At 36.7% G+C, this 19,107-nt stretch overlaps 4 protein-coding genes across 4 annotated transcripts; 3 read left to right on the top strand and 1 right to left on the bottom strand.

Moving 5' to 3' along the window:
• Positions 1-5,675: 5,675 nt before the first annotated feature.
• CLUP02_14501 (uncharacterized protein) lies at positions 5,676-7,509 on the top strand (the record flags this gene model as incomplete). The annotated part of the gene is made up of 4 exons (XM_049293429.1): positions 5,676-5,690; positions 5,754-5,826; positions 5,901-5,947; positions 6,007-7,509. The coding sequence occupies 4 exons, from the start codon at positions 5,676-5,678 to the stop codon at positions 7,507-7,509; spliced, it is 1,638 nt and encodes a 545-aa protein (XP_049150575.1).
• Positions 7,510-10,561: 3,052 nt separating this feature from the next.
• Positions 10,562-10,901, bottom strand: CLUP02_14500 (uncharacterized protein; the record flags this gene model as incomplete). The annotated part of the gene is made up of 2 exons (XM_049293428.1): positions 10,562-10,783; positions 10,854-10,901. 2 exons carry the CDS (start codon positions 10,899-10,901, stop codon positions 10,562-10,564), a joined length of 270 nt encoding a protein of 89 aa, XP_049150574.1.
• Positions 10,902-11,847: 946 nt separating this feature from the next.
• CLUP02_14499 (uncharacterized protein) lies at positions 11,848-12,750 on the top strand (the record flags this gene model as incomplete). Its single annotated transcript, XM_049293427.1, has 3 exons — positions 11,848-11,850; positions 12,044-12,583; positions 12,640-12,750. The coding sequence occupies 3 exons, from the start codon at positions 11,848-11,850 to the stop codon at positions 12,748-12,750; spliced, it is 654 nt and encodes a 217-aa protein (XP_049150573.1).
• A 1,331-nt stretch (positions 12,751-14,081) lies between these two features.
• On the top strand, positions 14,082-15,668 carry CLUP02_14498 (riboflavin transporter MCH5; the record flags this gene model as incomplete). The annotated part of the gene is made up of 4 exons (XM_049293426.1): positions 14,082-14,921; positions 14,968-14,999; positions 15,063-15,298; positions 15,394-15,668. The coding sequence occupies 4 exons, from the start codon at positions 14,082-14,084 to the stop codon at positions 15,666-15,668; spliced, it is 1,383 nt and encodes a 460-aa protein (XP_049150572.1).
• Between the last annotated feature and the right edge of the window lie 3,439 nt (positions 15,669-19,107).

The following is a 19,107-nucleotide window of genomic DNA, read 5'->3' as shown; positions in this document are numbered from 1 at the left end:
CTTAGCCCGAGAGAAGTAGACTTATTAATAAGCATTTTTAACTTACTAATTACTAATTATATACTAAGAGAGTAGGTTCTTATTAAGGTAGTGGTTTATATATTAATAGGTTTATTTAGTAAATTTATTTAATAGATTTATTTAGTTTAAATAGAGAGTAGCTTTAAGTAATATTAAAAATAATAAGGATAAAAAGATTTTTTATAAGCTTTAATATAAATAATAAATATTAGCTTATTTAGCCCTTTTTTTAAAAACCTCTATATTATTATTAAAGTTTAGAACTTTTATAGTTAAGGGCTACTTCTAACTATTATAGCCGATTATTATAGTTAACTATTACGGCCGACCTTTATTATTGACCTTTTTAACTAGCGCCGCTACGTAAATATATTACTTAGCTTATTATTAATAAGTAATAGAATAGCTTACTTATTCCGAATTATATAGCGGTTTTGGTATTAAAATTATTATATTACGTTAAGTACGTATTTAGGGTATATTACGCGTATTATATAATTAAAAAGTATACTATATTATATAATTCTTTTTAAAAACGTAATCCTGTTAAGGTCGATCTTTTGCGCTTATAAAGCCGGAAAAAAACTACTATATAATATTTAATATAATATATATTTTTAATAAAATATATAATTTATATATAAGGTATATAATAAGGGAGCTAGCTAAATAAGCGAGCTAGCTACCCGACTAAGATTATGTTATATTTATAACCAATAAGTAATAATTAAAAAAGTAATTTAGTTAAAAGTATTTAATATTCTTTTTTTTAGATATTTCTTTAGTAATTTAATATATTTACGTATTATAATTAGTATTTTTATAAACGTTATATTATTATTAATCTATTTTAGTTCTTAAGTAATAATTATTACTCTAGCGCGGTTTCCTTTTTTAATTTAAGTTATTACTTCTTTTTATAAATAAAGATCTTCTTTATTAGCTATTATAAAACTTCTTTTTTATTTAAAACGTATTTCTTTAGCTATTTTATATTAATTAAGTAAGTTATTCTCTTTTGAAAAATCTAATACTCCGACTTTAATAAAGTAATTTAGTATATAAATCCTTATACTCTTTTTAATAAATACTTAATAGCTTTAATAATTAAAGTTAAGGAGCTATTTTAATAACGAGTAATTCGATTTTTAATAAGTTATAACTATAATAATACTTTTATTAAGTTATTTAGTATTTAAAAAGTTTAGGTTAGTAATATTATTAAGAGGGATCTTAGAAGCGTTAGAATATATAACTTTATATTAAGCTTAACTAAATAATATACTTTTTATATTTAAAAATATAAACCCGGCTCTTTGAAAACCTCTGTAAATATTCTTTTCTATAATTATTTACGTAAATACCTTATAAAACATCAGAAAGAAGTCCTTATTTATAATATAAGTATTACCTTATTATATCTTTTTTAATTCCTTAGTACTATATTATTTAAAAACCTAAAATATCTAATATTTAAGGGCTATAACAAATGAGACGAATAAGCTAGTATATAAAAAGTAACGATACTATTCTTTTTATAATATAACTTAAAATATATAAAATAATAGCTTTTATATTTATTAATAATAAAGAGGTAATATTGACTTTTAGTATGTAGTTTTATTTACTATTTAAAGTATTTTATTTAATCTAAGCGTCTTTTATTTATTATCTAGCCGTTTTTAAATATTTTAATAACTTAATTATATAATAAATTAGATTTTATATACTAAATAAAGAGGTAATATTTACTTATAATAATAATATATAATAAGACGCTATAGCTTAACGAGCTAATAGTTTAAATAACTATAACTTATTTTTAATTACTAAGCTATATTATTTTCGTATTTAAATGCCTTTTGATGTTTATAATAGCTATTCTAAATATAATCTAGCTTATTATGTAGTGGTTCTTTTCCGGCTTTATAAGTACAAAAAATCGACCTTAATGGGATTACGCTTTTAAAGGAAATTATACGATACGGTATCCCTTTGGGGTCCGGTCTGCCTCATTAGGGGCCATCTTCGCCTTTATAAGCAAGCTAGTCTATTAAGGTTAATATTAAGTATTTTTGTTATATAATAAACTTCATAATTAATAATAGCCGGCCGTAGCCGTTATTAAATACTAACGATCCCGTTATAATATATTAATTACCCTCTAAATAGCTAAAAACTACCTCTTACTTTTTATTTTATTTAATAACTTTAGAATATCCCTTTTAGTTTTTCTTAACTTACTCCTATACTACGTTTTTAAAGTATTAATAGTACTTTAGAGTTAGTTAGGTATTTCGAAGCTATTATATTATATAAGCTAAGTACTTATTAGGGTAATAACTATATTAATATATATTTTTCCGATTTTTAAGTTAATAATATCTAATCCGTATTCTTTAAAACGGCCGTATTATAGTTCGGGGTCCTTTAGTATAATACTTATAAAATCGAACTTCTAGTTATTAAAAAAGCCCTAAGGGTTAATAATAACTAGGTATCTTAGTATTTTAATAATATATATCTAAAAATAAGTAAACGATTTAATAACAATAATAATAGTAATAGTAATAAAATAATAATAATAGGGTAATAGTAATAGGGCGATAGTAATAAACGGTAAGGGAAGTAGCGTTTTTCGATTTTAATAAAAGAAACGAGGTAACGAATATATATATATATATACGAGTTAAAGTTAAAAATATATATTAATATTTATAGAGGTTAGTATTATTCTTAATAACAGCGACGAGGGCATTTCCGATACTATACTATTATAAGCTATTATTACTTAGAGGGTAGTAAACTTAGCTAAGTAGGTAGCTTATAAAGTAGTGGCGTTAGGCGCCTAATATCGCTATTAATAATATATCTAGCCGTAGTTATAAACTTTATAAGAGGGAAAGTTAAAAAGTTAGAAAATTTAAAAAAAACATAGTTTATTAATATAGTGGGAGTATTTATTAATACTATGTTTTAATACTGTGTAATCGATATTAAGAACCGCCCGAGCAATTAGTAAAAGTAGAATAAAAAAAAACAAATACGATACGGTATACTTTTTAATTATATAATACGCGCAATATGCCCTAAGTACGCGCTCCTAGCTTATTATAAAACTAGTTTTATTAAAATTATAAATATCGGATTTTATAATACTATATTTTATAATTATATTTATTATAATCCCCCTAACGGAGTAATCCGCCGGGGCCGCACCGTATATTACGTATTAAAAGAAACTAAGTATATTACGCTCTATACCTAATTACTAATTAAAATTAACTAACTTAACTATTTTTTTTTTTTAATAGCTCCCGACTTTTCTCCGCTTTTAGCTATTTAAAGGGCGAGCTATACCTATTTTAATATATATAAAACCTCTTAATACTAACTTATATAAATAATTAGATCTTATATTATATACTCCTTTTTATTAAAAGTTAGGGGGCCCCTTATATATTCCTTTACGTTTATAATATAGCCCGTATTAAAGGGATTTCTAGCTCTATAAAATATAATTTCTAAACTAATATTAATATACTAAATCTTAATATTTATATTAGCTTAGTTATTTATAGCGTTCGTATTATTACTTAGCCGAATTCTATATTATTAAAAAGTACTTTATTAATCCTTAAGTATATTTATATTAGCTATAATAGTTATAGTATTAAGCTAGTTAAGGATACCTAGCCTAAAAAGAGTAGACTTATTAATAAGTATTTTTAGAAAGTTCTAGCTTATTAATTACTAATTATATACTAAGAGAGTAAGTCCTTATCGAGGTAGTAGTTTATATATTAATAAGTTTATTTAGTAAATTTATTTAGTAAATTTATTTAGTTTAAACAGAGTAGCTTTAGGTAATATTAGAAGCGATAAGGATAAAAAGAATCTTTATAAGCTTTAAAAAGTAATAAATATTAGCTTATTTAGCCCTTTTTTAAAAAATCTCTATATTATTATTAAAGTTTAGAACTTTTATAATTAAGGGCTACTTTTAACTATTATAACTAACTATTATAGTTAACTATTATAGCCGACCTCTATTATTAACCTTTTTAGCTAGTACCGTTATAAAGTAGCTTATTTATCCCGAATTATATAATAGTTTTTATATTAAAATTATTATATTACGTTAAGCGCGGCTTCAAAGTATATTATACGTATTATATAATTAAAAAGTATACCGCATTATATAATTTCTTTTAAAAACGTAATCCTATTAAAGTTGATCTTTTACGCTTATAAAGTTAAAAAAAAACCACTATATATATTTATTATAAAGCGAAACTAAGCGTTTATTATTTTTAAATCTTTATATTAAGCCCTTTTAGAATTATATTTATAAAGAAATCGTATCCAGAGCTATAGTTAGTACTTCATAAAATTAAAAACCTAGCGCTTCTTAATAAGAAGTATATTATAATTAATAAGTAGTTAATTAATTATATTTTTTATATTATTAATATAAAAAAACAATTAAGAATTTAAATTAAAAATATGCTCAATTAGTTTTTTTCTTTTTAAATAGTATTAAATTTTATAAGTTAAGGGTAATATTATAACGTAATTATATTTCCTTAAGTTTATAAATAAGTATAATATAGCTAACTAAATAGATCTTAGCTATAGCCCGAGCGCTTAGTTAAGGGTTATTTTAAATAGTTTAAAAAGTAAACTAAACCTAAAACCTTTTATTTAAGTATATTATAATATATTATAAAAGAAAAGTACTTGGTTATATTAAAGTATTATAATTACGATTTCGTATTTTACTCGCTTATTTATTTTACTTACTTATTATATACGTTATAGTTCTTATTATTAATAATACTTTAAGTATTATACGGGAAGCGACCTACCCCCTCCTCTCGGTAAGGTATATAACGAACCCGAGAATTTACTCTATAAGATATTAAAAGAAAAAGTAGAAAAAAAGTGAGATGTCTTAGTAATTTATATATTTAGTATTTTGGATAACTATTTAATAATAGAGAATCGAGACTACGCTCTATCTTAGTTATTCCGCATCTCTTAGGTCTCTTTTATAGTAGCCCAGTACTTATTTTTATTATCTACGAGCATAACTATAATATATACTATGTCTAAATCTGGCCACTACGTCGTTAACTCTATATAGTTTATTACTCTCCTAGGTTTAAAACTTAATATCCCTCTATATATTGAGGTCGCCCGTCTTGGAGAGGATATATATCCGCGGAGATTATTTATCTTTATAATAATACATTAAAAATAATGAATAATTCTATATATTTACTTATAATTTTAAAATTCCTTATATAATTACTTTAGCTTATTTACTCTTGAAAACTCTTATTATTAATCTTAATTTTATTATCCCTTAAGAATATATTTTACTTTTCCAGTATTTTAGTTTATTTTTTTATATTTTTCCAGAATAAATAATTCTTTCTATTATTTATTTTAATTTGAGTAGTAATACTTTTTAGACCTCATTTTATCAGGGTGGCCGAGTAAGGGCGCTTTGACTTAACTACCCTTGGCTGGCCCAGGCGCCTCTGTGGCGCTCCTAACGCCACCTTAGTAAGCGCAGCGAGATTACCGTGGCTCGGTTAGACCACGCTACGGAAGTCTCACCGCCAGAGAAGCTTGACGATCAAGACATAATGGTCAAATTCACAGTCGCAGGCCATCGCTACCTAAAACATCTACAACCTCGACTTCCCACGACATCCAAAACCTAGTCAGGTTGGACCAACCCGAAGAGATGCCTCGCAAGGGGAGTCAAAAGGTTAAGACAGGATGCATTACTTGCAAGTAAGTCCGCGCCGAACCCGCGTAGTATGCGTCACGTCTCGTACCTCGCATAAGTTGAGCTGATAATGCACGAGAGTCCGCAAAGTCAAGTGCGACGAAACCAAACCAAGCTGTTCTCGGTGTATGACCGCTGGTCGCATTTGTGACGGCTATGGCTCACGACTCGCTCATCCACCCCAGCTCACTTCCGAAGGAGTGGCTTCCCTGTCTCAGCCACATGTTGTTTTCCCAAGTACAACGGCCAAGGAGGGCCGCGCTTTGCAGTACTTTTGCGAGGTTGTTGGGCCAGCCATGTCTGGTACTTCAGACCCCTACTTTTGGACACACCTTGTCATGCAGCTCGGAGCCAATGAGGCCGCGGTTAAGCACGCTCTTGTCGCGATAAGTGGTCTCTTTGAGCAAGTTGACGAATTGCAGCAAGAGGTCACCGCGGGCCAGCGACTCGTCCACCAGAGACAGGCATTGCACCACTACAATGCAGCAATTCGGGAACTCAAGACCGAGGACTTGAAAGAAAAGCAGATTGTTGTACTTGTGGTCTGCCTTCTATTCATCTGCATTGAGGCCTTACGGTCAGATGTGCAGTCAGCTGTACGCCACGGTCGACACGGGATCGAAATCTTGAAAGCCGCCTTACCTAACAGCGGGTGGATCAAAGATCACCTGCTGCCCATTTTTCGCCGTTTGAGCGTGTCCGCCTTTTACTTCAGCGATAATGACGGCACGTTCCTTGACATGCCCGAATTGTGGGAGCCTGCCCCATGCTCTTTTTCAACAGCGTATGATGCTCAGCACATGTTTGACATCATCATCGCCCGGATATCACACCTAACGCTCGTCATTGCCGAGACGGGACAAAAAACAGATGTGGAGCGAGAGGGGACCAAAACACAACCCCCTTATTCTGACGATCACCGGGCCGAACAAGCTATTGTCAAGGATCTTCTGGAGAAGTGGCTGTATATGTTTGCCCAGCTCATCGCCAAGATACATCATATAGATGCGAGCGGGAAACGCTTGAGTTCCCAAGAGCAGTACCAGAAGAAGAAGATGCAAGTATTCATGCTGACTCGCTACGAGGCCGCTCGAATATGGATCGAGATGGCATTTGACGGAGACACCCCAAAAGCCAGAGACAGGTTCCTCCCTAATTTTCAAAGAGTGCTCAAGCAACTTCAATGGCTCCAGTCTCAGATGCCACCGGATGTTCAGGCTGCCACCGGAAAGCAGTCGCCGCAGTTCATGTTCGAAATGGGATTCACCGCCATCATCTTCTACTTTGTGTCCGCATGTCCTTACCCCGAAATTAGGCTCGAATTCTTAAGATTTATGCAGCTTTTTGGACTTCCGAGAGAGAACCTCTGGGATCGAGACGTTCTGATGGCCGCAGGAAGAAAGATTATCGAAGATGAGAATGGTATCAAGTTGGAAGACTGTGAGCGGTCGCTAACGTTGCCCTCGAGTCCCGGCCTTCTCATTGATCTTGCGACGCCAGGGTCATCGACATCTACACATCCAACCATACATCTATCAGATTTCTCCTTACCACCAGCGGATTTTGACGATCTCGTTGACGATTCTTCCACGTTTGTCTTTAACAAGACATTGAAATCACATCCCTGGTGCTCTATGCCGTGGAGCATTCAGATAGGCCCACGAGAAACTTCGAAAATGAATCAATAAACACAAGTGTAATGCGGTTGGATACATAGAGACTCCTTGTCTATCTTACCTATAACATTGTTGCATGGTGAACCTTATGCGGTGATTCCCAAGTTCATCCCAAGATTAAAAGTGACGAAATCATAGCCTCTATCTCGAGCTTACCACCTCGTATTAGGTATCTCATCGGATGCTGAATGGCGTCAGTACATTGCCAATTGTGGTAGTACCGAATCACGTATCATTTTCTATTTCTACATTGATACCGACTTGAACTTTTATCTCAAAGAAATACGTATATGCTAATGCTAGTATACGCTATTAAAGCGGAACCATATATAGAGATATACTTATACAGGGTGAGCCTCTTACGCGCGTAGTGCATGAAATCAACCAGAACCATGAGGGAAACACTATGCCAACACTAAAATGCCAACTTCGCGTCCGCTTTTAGGTATTTATGGACAATTGGGCAAAACATCGGGAATATTCTACGCCATCAGACTTTGGGCTTTATTGCCATCGGAAATGATTAATTCCGTGGCTCAGTCTTTTACTACGTTGCCGCTACTTCTCGTCGACCAAAGGGATTAGTATTAAGCAGCTCCTTCCATAGTTAGTTCGGGTTATGAAACACGGCCACCAACCTTGAAGATAGGAACATGGCCGGAGGTAAATCTTTACTGCTCGACATGCTACATCTTTGCATAATTGCTTTATTTGCTAAGCTCCCTAGAGCAAGCTAAAGTGTTAGTCGGCCTAATAATGTATATTTAGGAAGTAGAGATTTTATATCTTTTACATATGTGATTAAAAGTTTTGCTATTAGTCATTTTGAGAAAATATCTCCTTTGCGAGGTGTACCCTAGGTAGCATATCATAGGTAGACGTCCAGACGCAAAGGCCTTATTTTTCTTCCTTTCTGCCTCATGAAAAGAGTAAAATTGTGGGTCTATAACTCGACATCTGGCCGAGTAAGTAAGTTGTTACCGGTGATAGGCTGTAGGCCTCGTCACACATCTGACTTGTCCCGATGGCTCAGTAACACACATGAGAACCGTATGCCGACCGTGCGCTTATTTAATTCGGACAGCCACTCTCCATTTCCTTTAGTCGCTTGTACTAATATCTCGTTAGTGCCTTATTATGTGGTAATTCCTTTGGGAAGACGCCTAGTGATGATAATGTGCTGGAAGGCTTTGTAGCTCTAAGAGGATACGCATAATTAACTCTCGCCTAGATAGTAAACGTGCGGCCTTATTTGGCCCCTCGTAGTCTTTACTATCTCAAAGGGAGAGATGTCTTGATGTGTTAGATTATTTTATGAGTCATTTTCATTTGGGCCACACTATATCTTTCGAGATAGTCTAATTATTGTGGGTGGTACCGAACGAAACATAGATACGCACGTTCTTTCTACCCAGACACAGGGTCACAGAGTACGCAGAGATAGCGAGGGCGTATATCCCACCGGTACTGCAGGGAATTTCGGATCCACATGGGCATCGTCCGAGTCGTGAACTTCAGTAAAGCCTTATATTGCTTGGAACAGGGCTATTCCTACATCGCGGTTGTCGAGAGAGTTCCCTCAAAGGAACACCGCATATCTGATTGGTGGAAGAACAAAACTTCCCTTATTAGTTATTGCGTTTTCTAGGAAGTTCCGAGCCAACGCTTTCAATACAAAACGGCCTAGATACTCCCCTATTTTCTGATAAGAAAATGAACATATCTGTATTCGTCCCCTGGTTGAAGTGGAACATTTGTAAATCTGAGTTAGGAAGTTCTTGCCGGTGATCTATACCTTTCGTCCTAGGCATCAACCTCCACTAGATCTGACTAAAGGTCGGTCGGAAACAATGCTGTTAGACGGGGAAATTCATGATCGGTAGCTGGTTATGTGTTCGTTGAGGGGCAAACCTACCCTCGCCGGTTCCTAGTGTCAACTCCACAGTCCTCGTTCCGTCGGACGCCGCTCAAAACTCCCACCTCCTGGGAGAGACCGGAGTACAATGTGAATCTCAGAAGACGCGCTCCTCGTGTATATGATCACTCTTTCCGTGGCAGGGCAAATGTTTCCTTCCCAAACAAACGGCTCCTTGACTCGTACTTAGTGTGACTCCCTGAACCCTGCAATCTACATCCGAATGAGTAGCAAAGAGCAAAGCCCTTGCTTGAACGAACTTGCCATAGTACTTAGAAGTCATAGCTCATATTGGTATTTCAGACGCCGTAAAGGATTGGTTACTCTGAGCACGTGGGCAATATAACCCTGTCAAGGAGGACGGACCTCAGCTTGTTTGCGCACAAGCCTTGCACCCCGCAATGCTGGATCTGACCAAATTTGGCAGCAAAGCTTGGCATGCAAGGCCATCACAGCGGCTCTGAGGTTAAGTGGTGTTTTTTCCTAAGTAGTACGTAAGCTACATGAGAATTTGAGTCAAAAGCTTGGCTTCTGAAATCACCCATGCTTACTCCTATCACTCTGAAGAACCAGCGTTTACATATATCACATACACACATTACCAAGGTACAGCTTTCGCAGCCGGTGTGACCTTAGGAGAGGAAGACGGTGTTGTTTTCATAGGGAATAGGCCTCTATGCCTTAACAATACATCGTGCCTTCTGAGCCGCAAGTTTCAGTTTTACCTCTTTTTTTTCACCTTTTTGCCCACCACTTTAAACTCCCGATGACGCCAAGTAAAAGTTGGTCTGTGCGTTGGTGCGAACCTTAATACGCCAATCATTACGAAGCAAGCAAGAATCAAGGTCACAGATCTAGACAGAGGTTCATTCATTATTGCAGTCACGGTTTCGTAGTCGTAGTTTACTATGCTGGTTTTAGACTAATTACCCTCAAGCAAGAGCACATTCTGGCGGCTAGAGCAGAATTCAAGTACAGCATCATGGCTGCGCTGTCGAACCAATCGCCTCTGCCACATTTTTAGTTCGCCTCAGCTCCCTAGCTACCGCACTTCTTCTCGCAGTAGTAAGTTATCTAAGAAGGCCCGATGGTCAGATTTAATGACACAATTCTAAAAGTTATATGACACACCTCGTCTCCGCCGATATGCTAGGCATTGGAAAGGCACTGAAGACCATCGAAGTGACAGTTGGGGCATTTGTCCCATTGGTTGTTGCCGGTGCTGCGATTTTTATAGTGATTGCAGGCACACTGAGTTCCCGCAGTGTCGATCTCGTATTCCGTCCATGAGCCGTAAGTGATGCCGTAGGGAGTCCCATTCCCGGTGCTGCCACGCTGCCTGTTCTTAACGCAGACAGCTGCGTTATGCATCTTTGCAAAAGCGCTGAAGTCGAGTTAGCGATGGGGCATGAATGATTAATCGCCTAACGGCTGTGTGTACATAAACCGTGGCAAAGACGGCAAAAGTCGCAAACGTGGAGATTTGCATCTTGACGTTTGCAAAAGAAATTGAAGTAAGATAATAGTGAGTAATGGACTAAGGGGAACACTCGTTTAACCACAAGTGAAGAATTTGATGAAGAGATTTGCTCTGAGAGTGATTTGATCTCTTTCCAGCACAACAGCAAAACCACAGGTTGAAGTATCCCTGCGGTCTGTTATCCTAGGATGAGGGAGAGTGAATGATGGTGGCTCTCCAAAGATCATGAGGTTGGAATATCGTATATCATGGTCAAATTCCCTTTCCGCCTCAGGGAGTTTGTAATCTATCAGATACTGTCTAGTGAAAGTATTACTCGCTCATCCAGCCGTTGAACTCCACGAATTTGGTCCCCAAGACGAATCGATGTGTAGATGGTTGCTTGATCTATCAGAAAGAAGCTTAGTGGTTGCGGTTTCCTTCTCGTGACGGCTGCTGAGTCGTGTTGTACTGGAAATTGCTAAACTCGATTAAGCAGGTAATTCACCTGTGTATGAGAACAGCACTCCAGCGGTAATTACACGAGACATCACGTCTTGACACCACATGGGTAGGTAAAACTCCACCTGGCCGTTAGGGCACTTAGCAACCATATGTTGGACTAGGCCTACAGGGACCATGCCTGACTAGTGACAGACGTTCGGATGAGCACAACCGCGCTCCCGTGGATTCAACGATCATGATGAGAATGCTGCCAGTAGTTCACCAGCCGATCAGAGAGTATTGCATGAGTCGGTAAGAAGAAGAATACATACCATTCCAAGAATATATATAAAGCCTCGGAATAATCCCACAAAGAGTCATTTGCTATTTCCAACTCTCCTCATGTCCTCACCTACTCGCGTGTGATACTTCTCCGTCGTTTCCCTCAAGATGGTTTCTATATGGATTCCCTTCCTCTCTGCATTGGCTGCCGCAGTCAGCGCTGCGCCAACCGCCATTGCTGACAACAATTATGGTGCCCTTAACATCACCGATACCTTAGATCGCAATCTTCGCAACGGAGAGATTGTCGTTTTTGGAACGAGTGGTCGAATCACGCAACTCAATCTGTGGTAAATAAGGCGTAATTGCCGGCCAGCAATTACGCCTTATTTACCACACAATCTGAATCGTTGATTTACCATGCTAACTTTTCAATTTGTTTTGAGGCTGCCATCATCACCCAGAACACTTGGGAACTCCTGTTGAAGGTCGAGGGTATTGAGGCCGAGACTCCAGACATTGATCATGATTTCCTTAGGTCTGGTGATGAGTTCTCGGAGATATCCGTGAACCACACCAGTCTCGCCCTTGAAAAACGTGACTGCAATAGCAACTATCAGGCCGTAGTTGATCGCACTCAGCGCTTTGTTGACTGGGATGTCCAAATGTCCCCTGTTGTCATCGGTGCTGGCAGTAAGGGTATTGGCATTACCATTTCCAAGTCATACTCCATTGCGAACAGTGTCCAGGTTTGCGCTGGCATTGATCTGGGTCTCATCAAGGACCGACTCAAGACTAGCTTTGGGATCAACTACTCGCGTACTTGGACGACGGGCCGGGGCTACCTCATTCGCGGCACCGTTGATGATGGTTACACTGGTGTCGTTATCACTCGCTCCGGGACTAACCGCAAATACGGCCGCACCTTCCAGGGTTGCATTGGAAGCCTCCGACAGACTGGAACTTTTATGGCTGACAGCCACGAGGTGCGCGAATCCTTGCGTTGTAATAGTATTGACCGAGGCTAATTACTCTATCGCAGAATGGCTCCTACGAGGGCGTTACTTGGGTCGCTGGCGCCATTACTGCCTGCATCAAGAGGCAGAGCTCTATCCCATTGTCCCGGTGTAATGGTAGCGGCAACTTCCGATAATCATTTTGGTGCTGTCTTTCGGAAGAGTTACGTTCACTGAACTGGTCTGTGTCGCAGTCACTCAACCTAATGACGTCCTCCACTGTGGTCTGCGTCATGGTGCCTCAAAAAACATACTGGGAGGGATTGATAGATCGTGTCCAATGTACATACACGAAAAGTTCGGGCTGGGCCTTTCGACTTTCATTTGAATGTAACAAACACTGAATTCTGTTGGCTGTTAGTGGATAGCTACTATAATTAGTGCCAACATTGTTTGGCTGGAATGCTTCTATAAACGCACCTACCCTTTGACTAAATGACCTACTTATGATCGGGGGCTTTTAAGAGCCCGTTGTCGGAGTCAACATGGCGTAAGCAGCATTGAAATTTGCAGGGGGCTTCTATACGGCTTGCGCCATCGCGATAAGTGGCTACTCGCAACTTCCCTAACTAATCTGCGTAGGTAAGTAAGCCTGGGGTACGTTTATCTGGGAGAAAATCTTGCTCTACATACTCTCGTATCTAACATAGGCAGACTATCGGACGTCTAGTATCTAGGCACTCTCGATGCGTTCATGATACCGGCCTCCTCGAGACGCAGACAAATAACATCGCCCCGGTCTTATCTGAAGCCATCCATTTCATCAAGACGCAAGTCTTAGATGAAAGATCGCGGCATCGTGACATTGTCAGCTGAGGGCGGAGCAAGGTCGAGCAGTCTCTGGTCTTACTACGTAGTTCATCGCTGCATCTTTGCGAATGCCATCAGACCCATACTTGAATCGAACCAGCATTACACCGGCAATGCCTTGTGCCGATGTCAACCGCCCAGAGCTTATCGTAGGACCATGATCGGCAAGCAGGCTGGTCTGAGTCCCGTTTCATTTTGAGGCCACGTACCAATAGCATCGCCATAGGACGCTAGAGACAGTCCATAGATGGGGAACTATCTTTCCGAGGGAAAGTTCGCCGAATGCCGGGTAAGTTGTGCGGGAAACCTTTAATCAGCACATCATCTAATGGTTTCGTCCGGAAAACTCGCACGCCTCAGGAGCCAATTACAGGGGCATGTGGAATATTACATTACAAGGTGATGAAAAAGATTGTCGGAACATGGGGCAATCATTTCGGTTTATTACGGCAAGAGTAAGGGTGATGAATACGAAGAAATTCACACTAGTAATCTTGCGTGTTAGAGGATTCTGTCTGGCGAATTCTTCAAAAGATGCTATATAGCGGTCATAGAATTGCAACAGTCAAGCTTTCAGGGTTTCAATCTCATTGGGCTTTCTTTGAGTGGCCCCAAACTTTCCTGTCTCGTTTCGTTATTCATCCTATCACATCTCAACATGGCTAAAGCCAGTCCTGTATTTGTCACGGCTGGCTCGGGAAACAACGAGCCGAAAGACAAGTCAACCCACGAAAGCATTAGGCCTTCTCGATCCATCATATTTGATACGTCCGACGAAGAAACCGACACCAAGAAATTGGCAAGAGATCACCTCTGCGTTGGGTATGAGAACAAGTTTGATGGACCGCCCCCCGACGGCGGCGTCAAGGCCTGGACACAGGCTCTCATGGCCCATTTTGTTGTTTTCAATACTTGGGGAACAATCAACTCTTTCGGCATTTTTCAAACATTCTATCGAGATTATCTTTCTCGGTCGGCTTCTGAAATTAGCTGGATTGGTTCCATGCAAGTCTTTTTTCTTTTCGTCGTTGGTGTATTTACCGGGCGTCTCACCGATGCTGGATATTTTCGAGCAGTCTTTGCCTCAGGATCTACGCTGGTGGTACTGGGAAGCTTGACCGCATCGTTCTCGAATCAGTATTGGCAACTATTCTTATCCCAAGGGCTTTGCGTGGGACTTGGCATGGGAGGTTTGTTTTGCCCTGTTATAGCTGTGTTGTCGACATACTTCAGCAGGCGCAGAAACCTCGCTATCGGAGTTGCTATCAGTGGCTCAGCTACTGGAGGGATGATTTATCCCATTATTGCACGCCAGCTTTTACCCATGATTGGATTCAGTTGGACAATGCGTGTCATGGCACTGATCCAACTCATCACTCTCTTGATTGCCAACTTCTCGATGCGATCCAGAATACGACCGAGGCGGTCCGGTTCGGTGATTGAGTTTTCCGCTTTTACGGAGAAGGCCTATCTTCTCTTTACGATTGGCATGTTTTTTGTAAGTTGATCCTAATTTGATCTTCGTGCATCACTAATATCTTTAGAACTTCTGGGGCGTCTATTTTGCGTTTTATTAGTATGTTAGACAGCTGAAGCTGCTTCATCTCCTGTACCTCACTGAAGCTAACAGACTATATAGCATTGGTCCATTCAGTCGCGACAGGCTTTCATTTTCGTATGACAGTTCGATCAACATTCTTATAGTTATGAATGGGGTCGGCGCGATCGGTCGTGTGATTCCTGGCTTACTTGCAGACCTCTATTTGGGGCCATTAAATGTTATGATTCCGGCCGCGGCTATTTGTACAACTCTTTTGTTCTGTTGGATAGCAATCCAGAGTTCCACTGCCTTGTATACTTGGGCTGTGTTTTATGGTAAGTCACCCATTCCTTTCTGTGTCCACTATTTGAGGATTCCAGACAAACAATCCCCGCTTTGACAAAACTAACCATTCTTTTTACACCTCCAGGTATCTTTGGGGCTACAGTTCAGGGCCTCTTCCCAGCAGCATTGTCATCATTGACAACCGATCTTCAGAAAGCAGGCACAAGGATGGGAATGGTCTACACAATTGTTAGTTTCGCAAACTTAACCGGCCCTCCACTGGCCGGACTTCTGATCAAGGCCGGTGAGGGTCGGTATGTTTATGCGTTTATATTTGGAGGGCTATGTCTGGCTCTAGGTACATCATTCTTAGTCGCCTCTCGTATTGCTAAAGGAGGCTGGGGGTTAGCAAAAGTCTAAGTAATTAAAACCGTAGTACATTTTACATAGGGCATATTATTTTTTTATCTTTTAAGAATTTTTAAAATATATAAATCTTAAAGACCCTTTAGGGTCCGGTCCGCCTTATTAGGGGCCATTTTTACTTTTTTAAATAAGCTAGTTTATTAAAGTTAATATTAAGTATTTTTATTATATATTTTAATAAAACTTTATAACTAATTATAACTAGCTATAGCTATTATTAAGTAGCTATTAATACTAACTAAACTTAAAATACTAACGACCTTATTATAATATTATAAATTACTTTCTAAATAACTAATATTACCCCTTACTTTCTCTTTTTATTTTATTTAATAATAACCTCTCCTTATTAATATTCCTATTTAATATACTTATTTATACTCTTTTTAAGCTCTTAATTATATTATTAAGTTTAGGCTTATTTATATTATTTTATTATATTAAAAAGGTATTAATAAAAGTAATACTTATTATAATATATTTATCTATTTTTTATAAATTAATATTATTAATATTTAATTTTATATTCTACTTTTACTAATTACTCGGGCGGTTTTTGATATTGATTATATAATATTAGTAAGTTGTATTAATAAATACTCCTACTATTTTAATAAACTATTTTTTTTTAAGATTTTTTAACTTTTTAACTTTTCTTTTTATAAAGTTTATAACTATAGATTATTAACCCCCCTAACGGAGTAATCTACCGGGGCCGTACTGTATATTACGTATTAGGGAAAACTAGGTATATTACGCTCTATACCTAACTATTAATTAAAATAGTAATTAACTAACTCGACTATTATTTTCTTTTTATTAACTCCCGACCTTCCCCCGCAATTCTCTAAGTTCTAACTATCTAAAGGGCGAGGTATACCTACTTTAACGTATATAAAACCTCTTAGTACTAGCTTACGTAAGTAATTAAATTTTATATTATATACTCCTTTTTATTAAGGGTTAGAGGGCCCTTTATATATTCCTTTATATTTATAATATAACCCGTATTAAAAGGATTTCTAGCTTTATAAAATATAATTTTTAAATTAATATTAATATACTAAATCTTAACGTCCGTATTAGCCCGGCTATTTATAGCGTTCGTATTATTACTTAGCTAAATTCCGTATTATTAAAAAGTACTTTACTAATTTTTAAATATATTTATATTAGTTATAATAGCTATAGCGTTAAGCTAGCTAAGGGCGCCTAGCCCGAGAGAGGTAAACTTATTAATAAGTATCTTTAGCTTACTAATTACTAACTATATACTAAGAAACTATTTAAGTAGTAGTTTATATATTAATAAGTTTATTTAGTAAATTTATTTAATAAATTTATTTAATTTAAATAGAGCTTTGGGTAATATTAAAAGCGATAAGGATAAAAAGAATTTTTACGAGCTTTAAAAAATAGTAGATATTAGCCTATTTAGCCCTTTTTTTAAAAACCTCTATATTATTATTAAAGTTTAGAACCTCTATGTAGTGGTTTTTTTCCCGGCTTTATAGGCACAAAAGATCGACCTTAACGGGATTACGCTTTCAAGGGAAATCACACGATATAGTACACTTTTTAACTATATAATATACGCAATATATCCTAAGTACGCGCTTAACGCAATATAGTGATTTCGATATAAAAACCGCTATTTAATTCGGGATAGGTAAGCTACCCTACGGTAGCGCCGGCTAGAAAGGTTAACGGCAGAGGTCGGCCGTAATAATTAACTATAATAGTCGGCCGCTATAGTCGGCCGTAATAGTTAGAGGCAGCCCTTAACCGTAGAGGTTCTAAACTTTAATAGTAATATAGAGGTTTCTAAAGAAAGGGCTAAATAAGCTAATATTTACTACTCAGAGCTCGTAAAGATTCTTTCTATCCTCATCGCTTCTAATATTACCTAAAGCTGCTCTTTATTTAAACTAAACAAATTTACTAAATAAATCTACTAAACAAATCCACTAAATAAATCTACTAAACAAATCTACTAAATAAACCTATTAATATATAAACCACCACCTAGACAGCTAGTTAGACAACTAGTCAAGAGGTTAGCTAGTCAAAATACCACCTCGATAAGAACCTACTCTAAAGATGCCCGTCGATAAGTCTGCCCCTCTCGGGCTGGGCGCCCTCGGCTAGCTCGACGCTATAGCTATCGTGGCTAACGTAGGCACGCTTAAGAAGTAGTAAAGTACTTTCTAATAGTACGGAATTCGGCTAAGTAATATTATAAGCGTTATAAATAGCCGGGCCGGTACGGATACTAAGATCCGGTATATTAACGCCGGCCTAGTTATAATAGCTACGATAAATAGGCCGGAGGTATATAGGGTTAGGGTAATAAGCTAGCGCCTTAAATAGCTCCTATAGGACCCCCCGGGTAATAATAATACTTATATAAAAGAATAGATTATACTAGACCTAGCTGCCCACGTAGGCTAGTACTAAGAGGTCTTATGTGCGTTAGAGTGGGTAAAGCTCGCTTTATAAGCAGGCGGCAGAAGGTTAGGAGCTATTTTAATTAGTAGTTAGGTATAGAGCGCAATATACCTAGTTTTCCCTAATACGTAATACACGGTACGGCCCCGGCGGATTGCTCCGTCGGGGGGTTAGAACCTCTATAGTTAAGGGCTATTTTTAACTATTATAACTAATTATTATAGTTAACTATTATAGCTAACTTCTATTATTAACCTTTTTAACTAGCGCCGCTACTAAAGAAGGTAGCTTACTTATCCCGAATTATATAGTAATTTTTATATCGAAATTATTATATTATATTAAGCGCATACTTAGGGTATATTATATATATTATATAATTAAAAAGTATACCGTATTATATAATTTCCTTTAAAAACGTAATCCCGTTAAGGTCGATCTTTTATATTTATAAAGCTAGAAAAAAACTACTATATAGATTATTAATAGTAATATTAACTACCCGACGCTACTATTTTATAAGCCGCCTACTTAGCTAAGTTTATTACCCTCTAAATAATAATAATAGTTTATAATAATATAGTATTAGAGATACCCTTATTGCTATTATTAAAAATAATACTAACCTTTTTATTATTAATATACGCTTTTAACTTTAACTCGTATATATATATATAAACTTATTACCTCGTTTCTTTTATTAAAATTAAAAAACGCTTCCCTTAGTTATTATTTATTATTATTATTATTATTATTATTATTATTATTATTATTACTTATATTATCTATATTCCCCCTAATAGAGCAATCTACCGGGGCCGTACCGTATATTACGTATTAAAGAAAACTAGGTATAATACGCTCTATACCTAATTACTAATTAAAATTAACTAACCTAACTATTATCTCCCTTTTATTAATAGTTCTTAACCTTTTACTACGTAATTCTAGCTACTTATAAAATAAGCTTTATTTATTTTAATAT

This window comes from Colletotrichum lupini, chromosome 7 (genome assembly GCF_023278565.1).
Source record: "Colletotrichum lupini chromosome 7, complete sequence".
Classification (NCBI taxonomy): Eukaryota; Fungi; Ascomycota; class Sordariomycetes; order Glomerellales; family Glomerellaceae; genus Colletotrichum; species Colletotrichum lupini.
The sequence above is the reverse complement of the archived record's forward strand: the minus strand, read 5'-3'. Positions and strand labels throughout refer to the sequence as shown.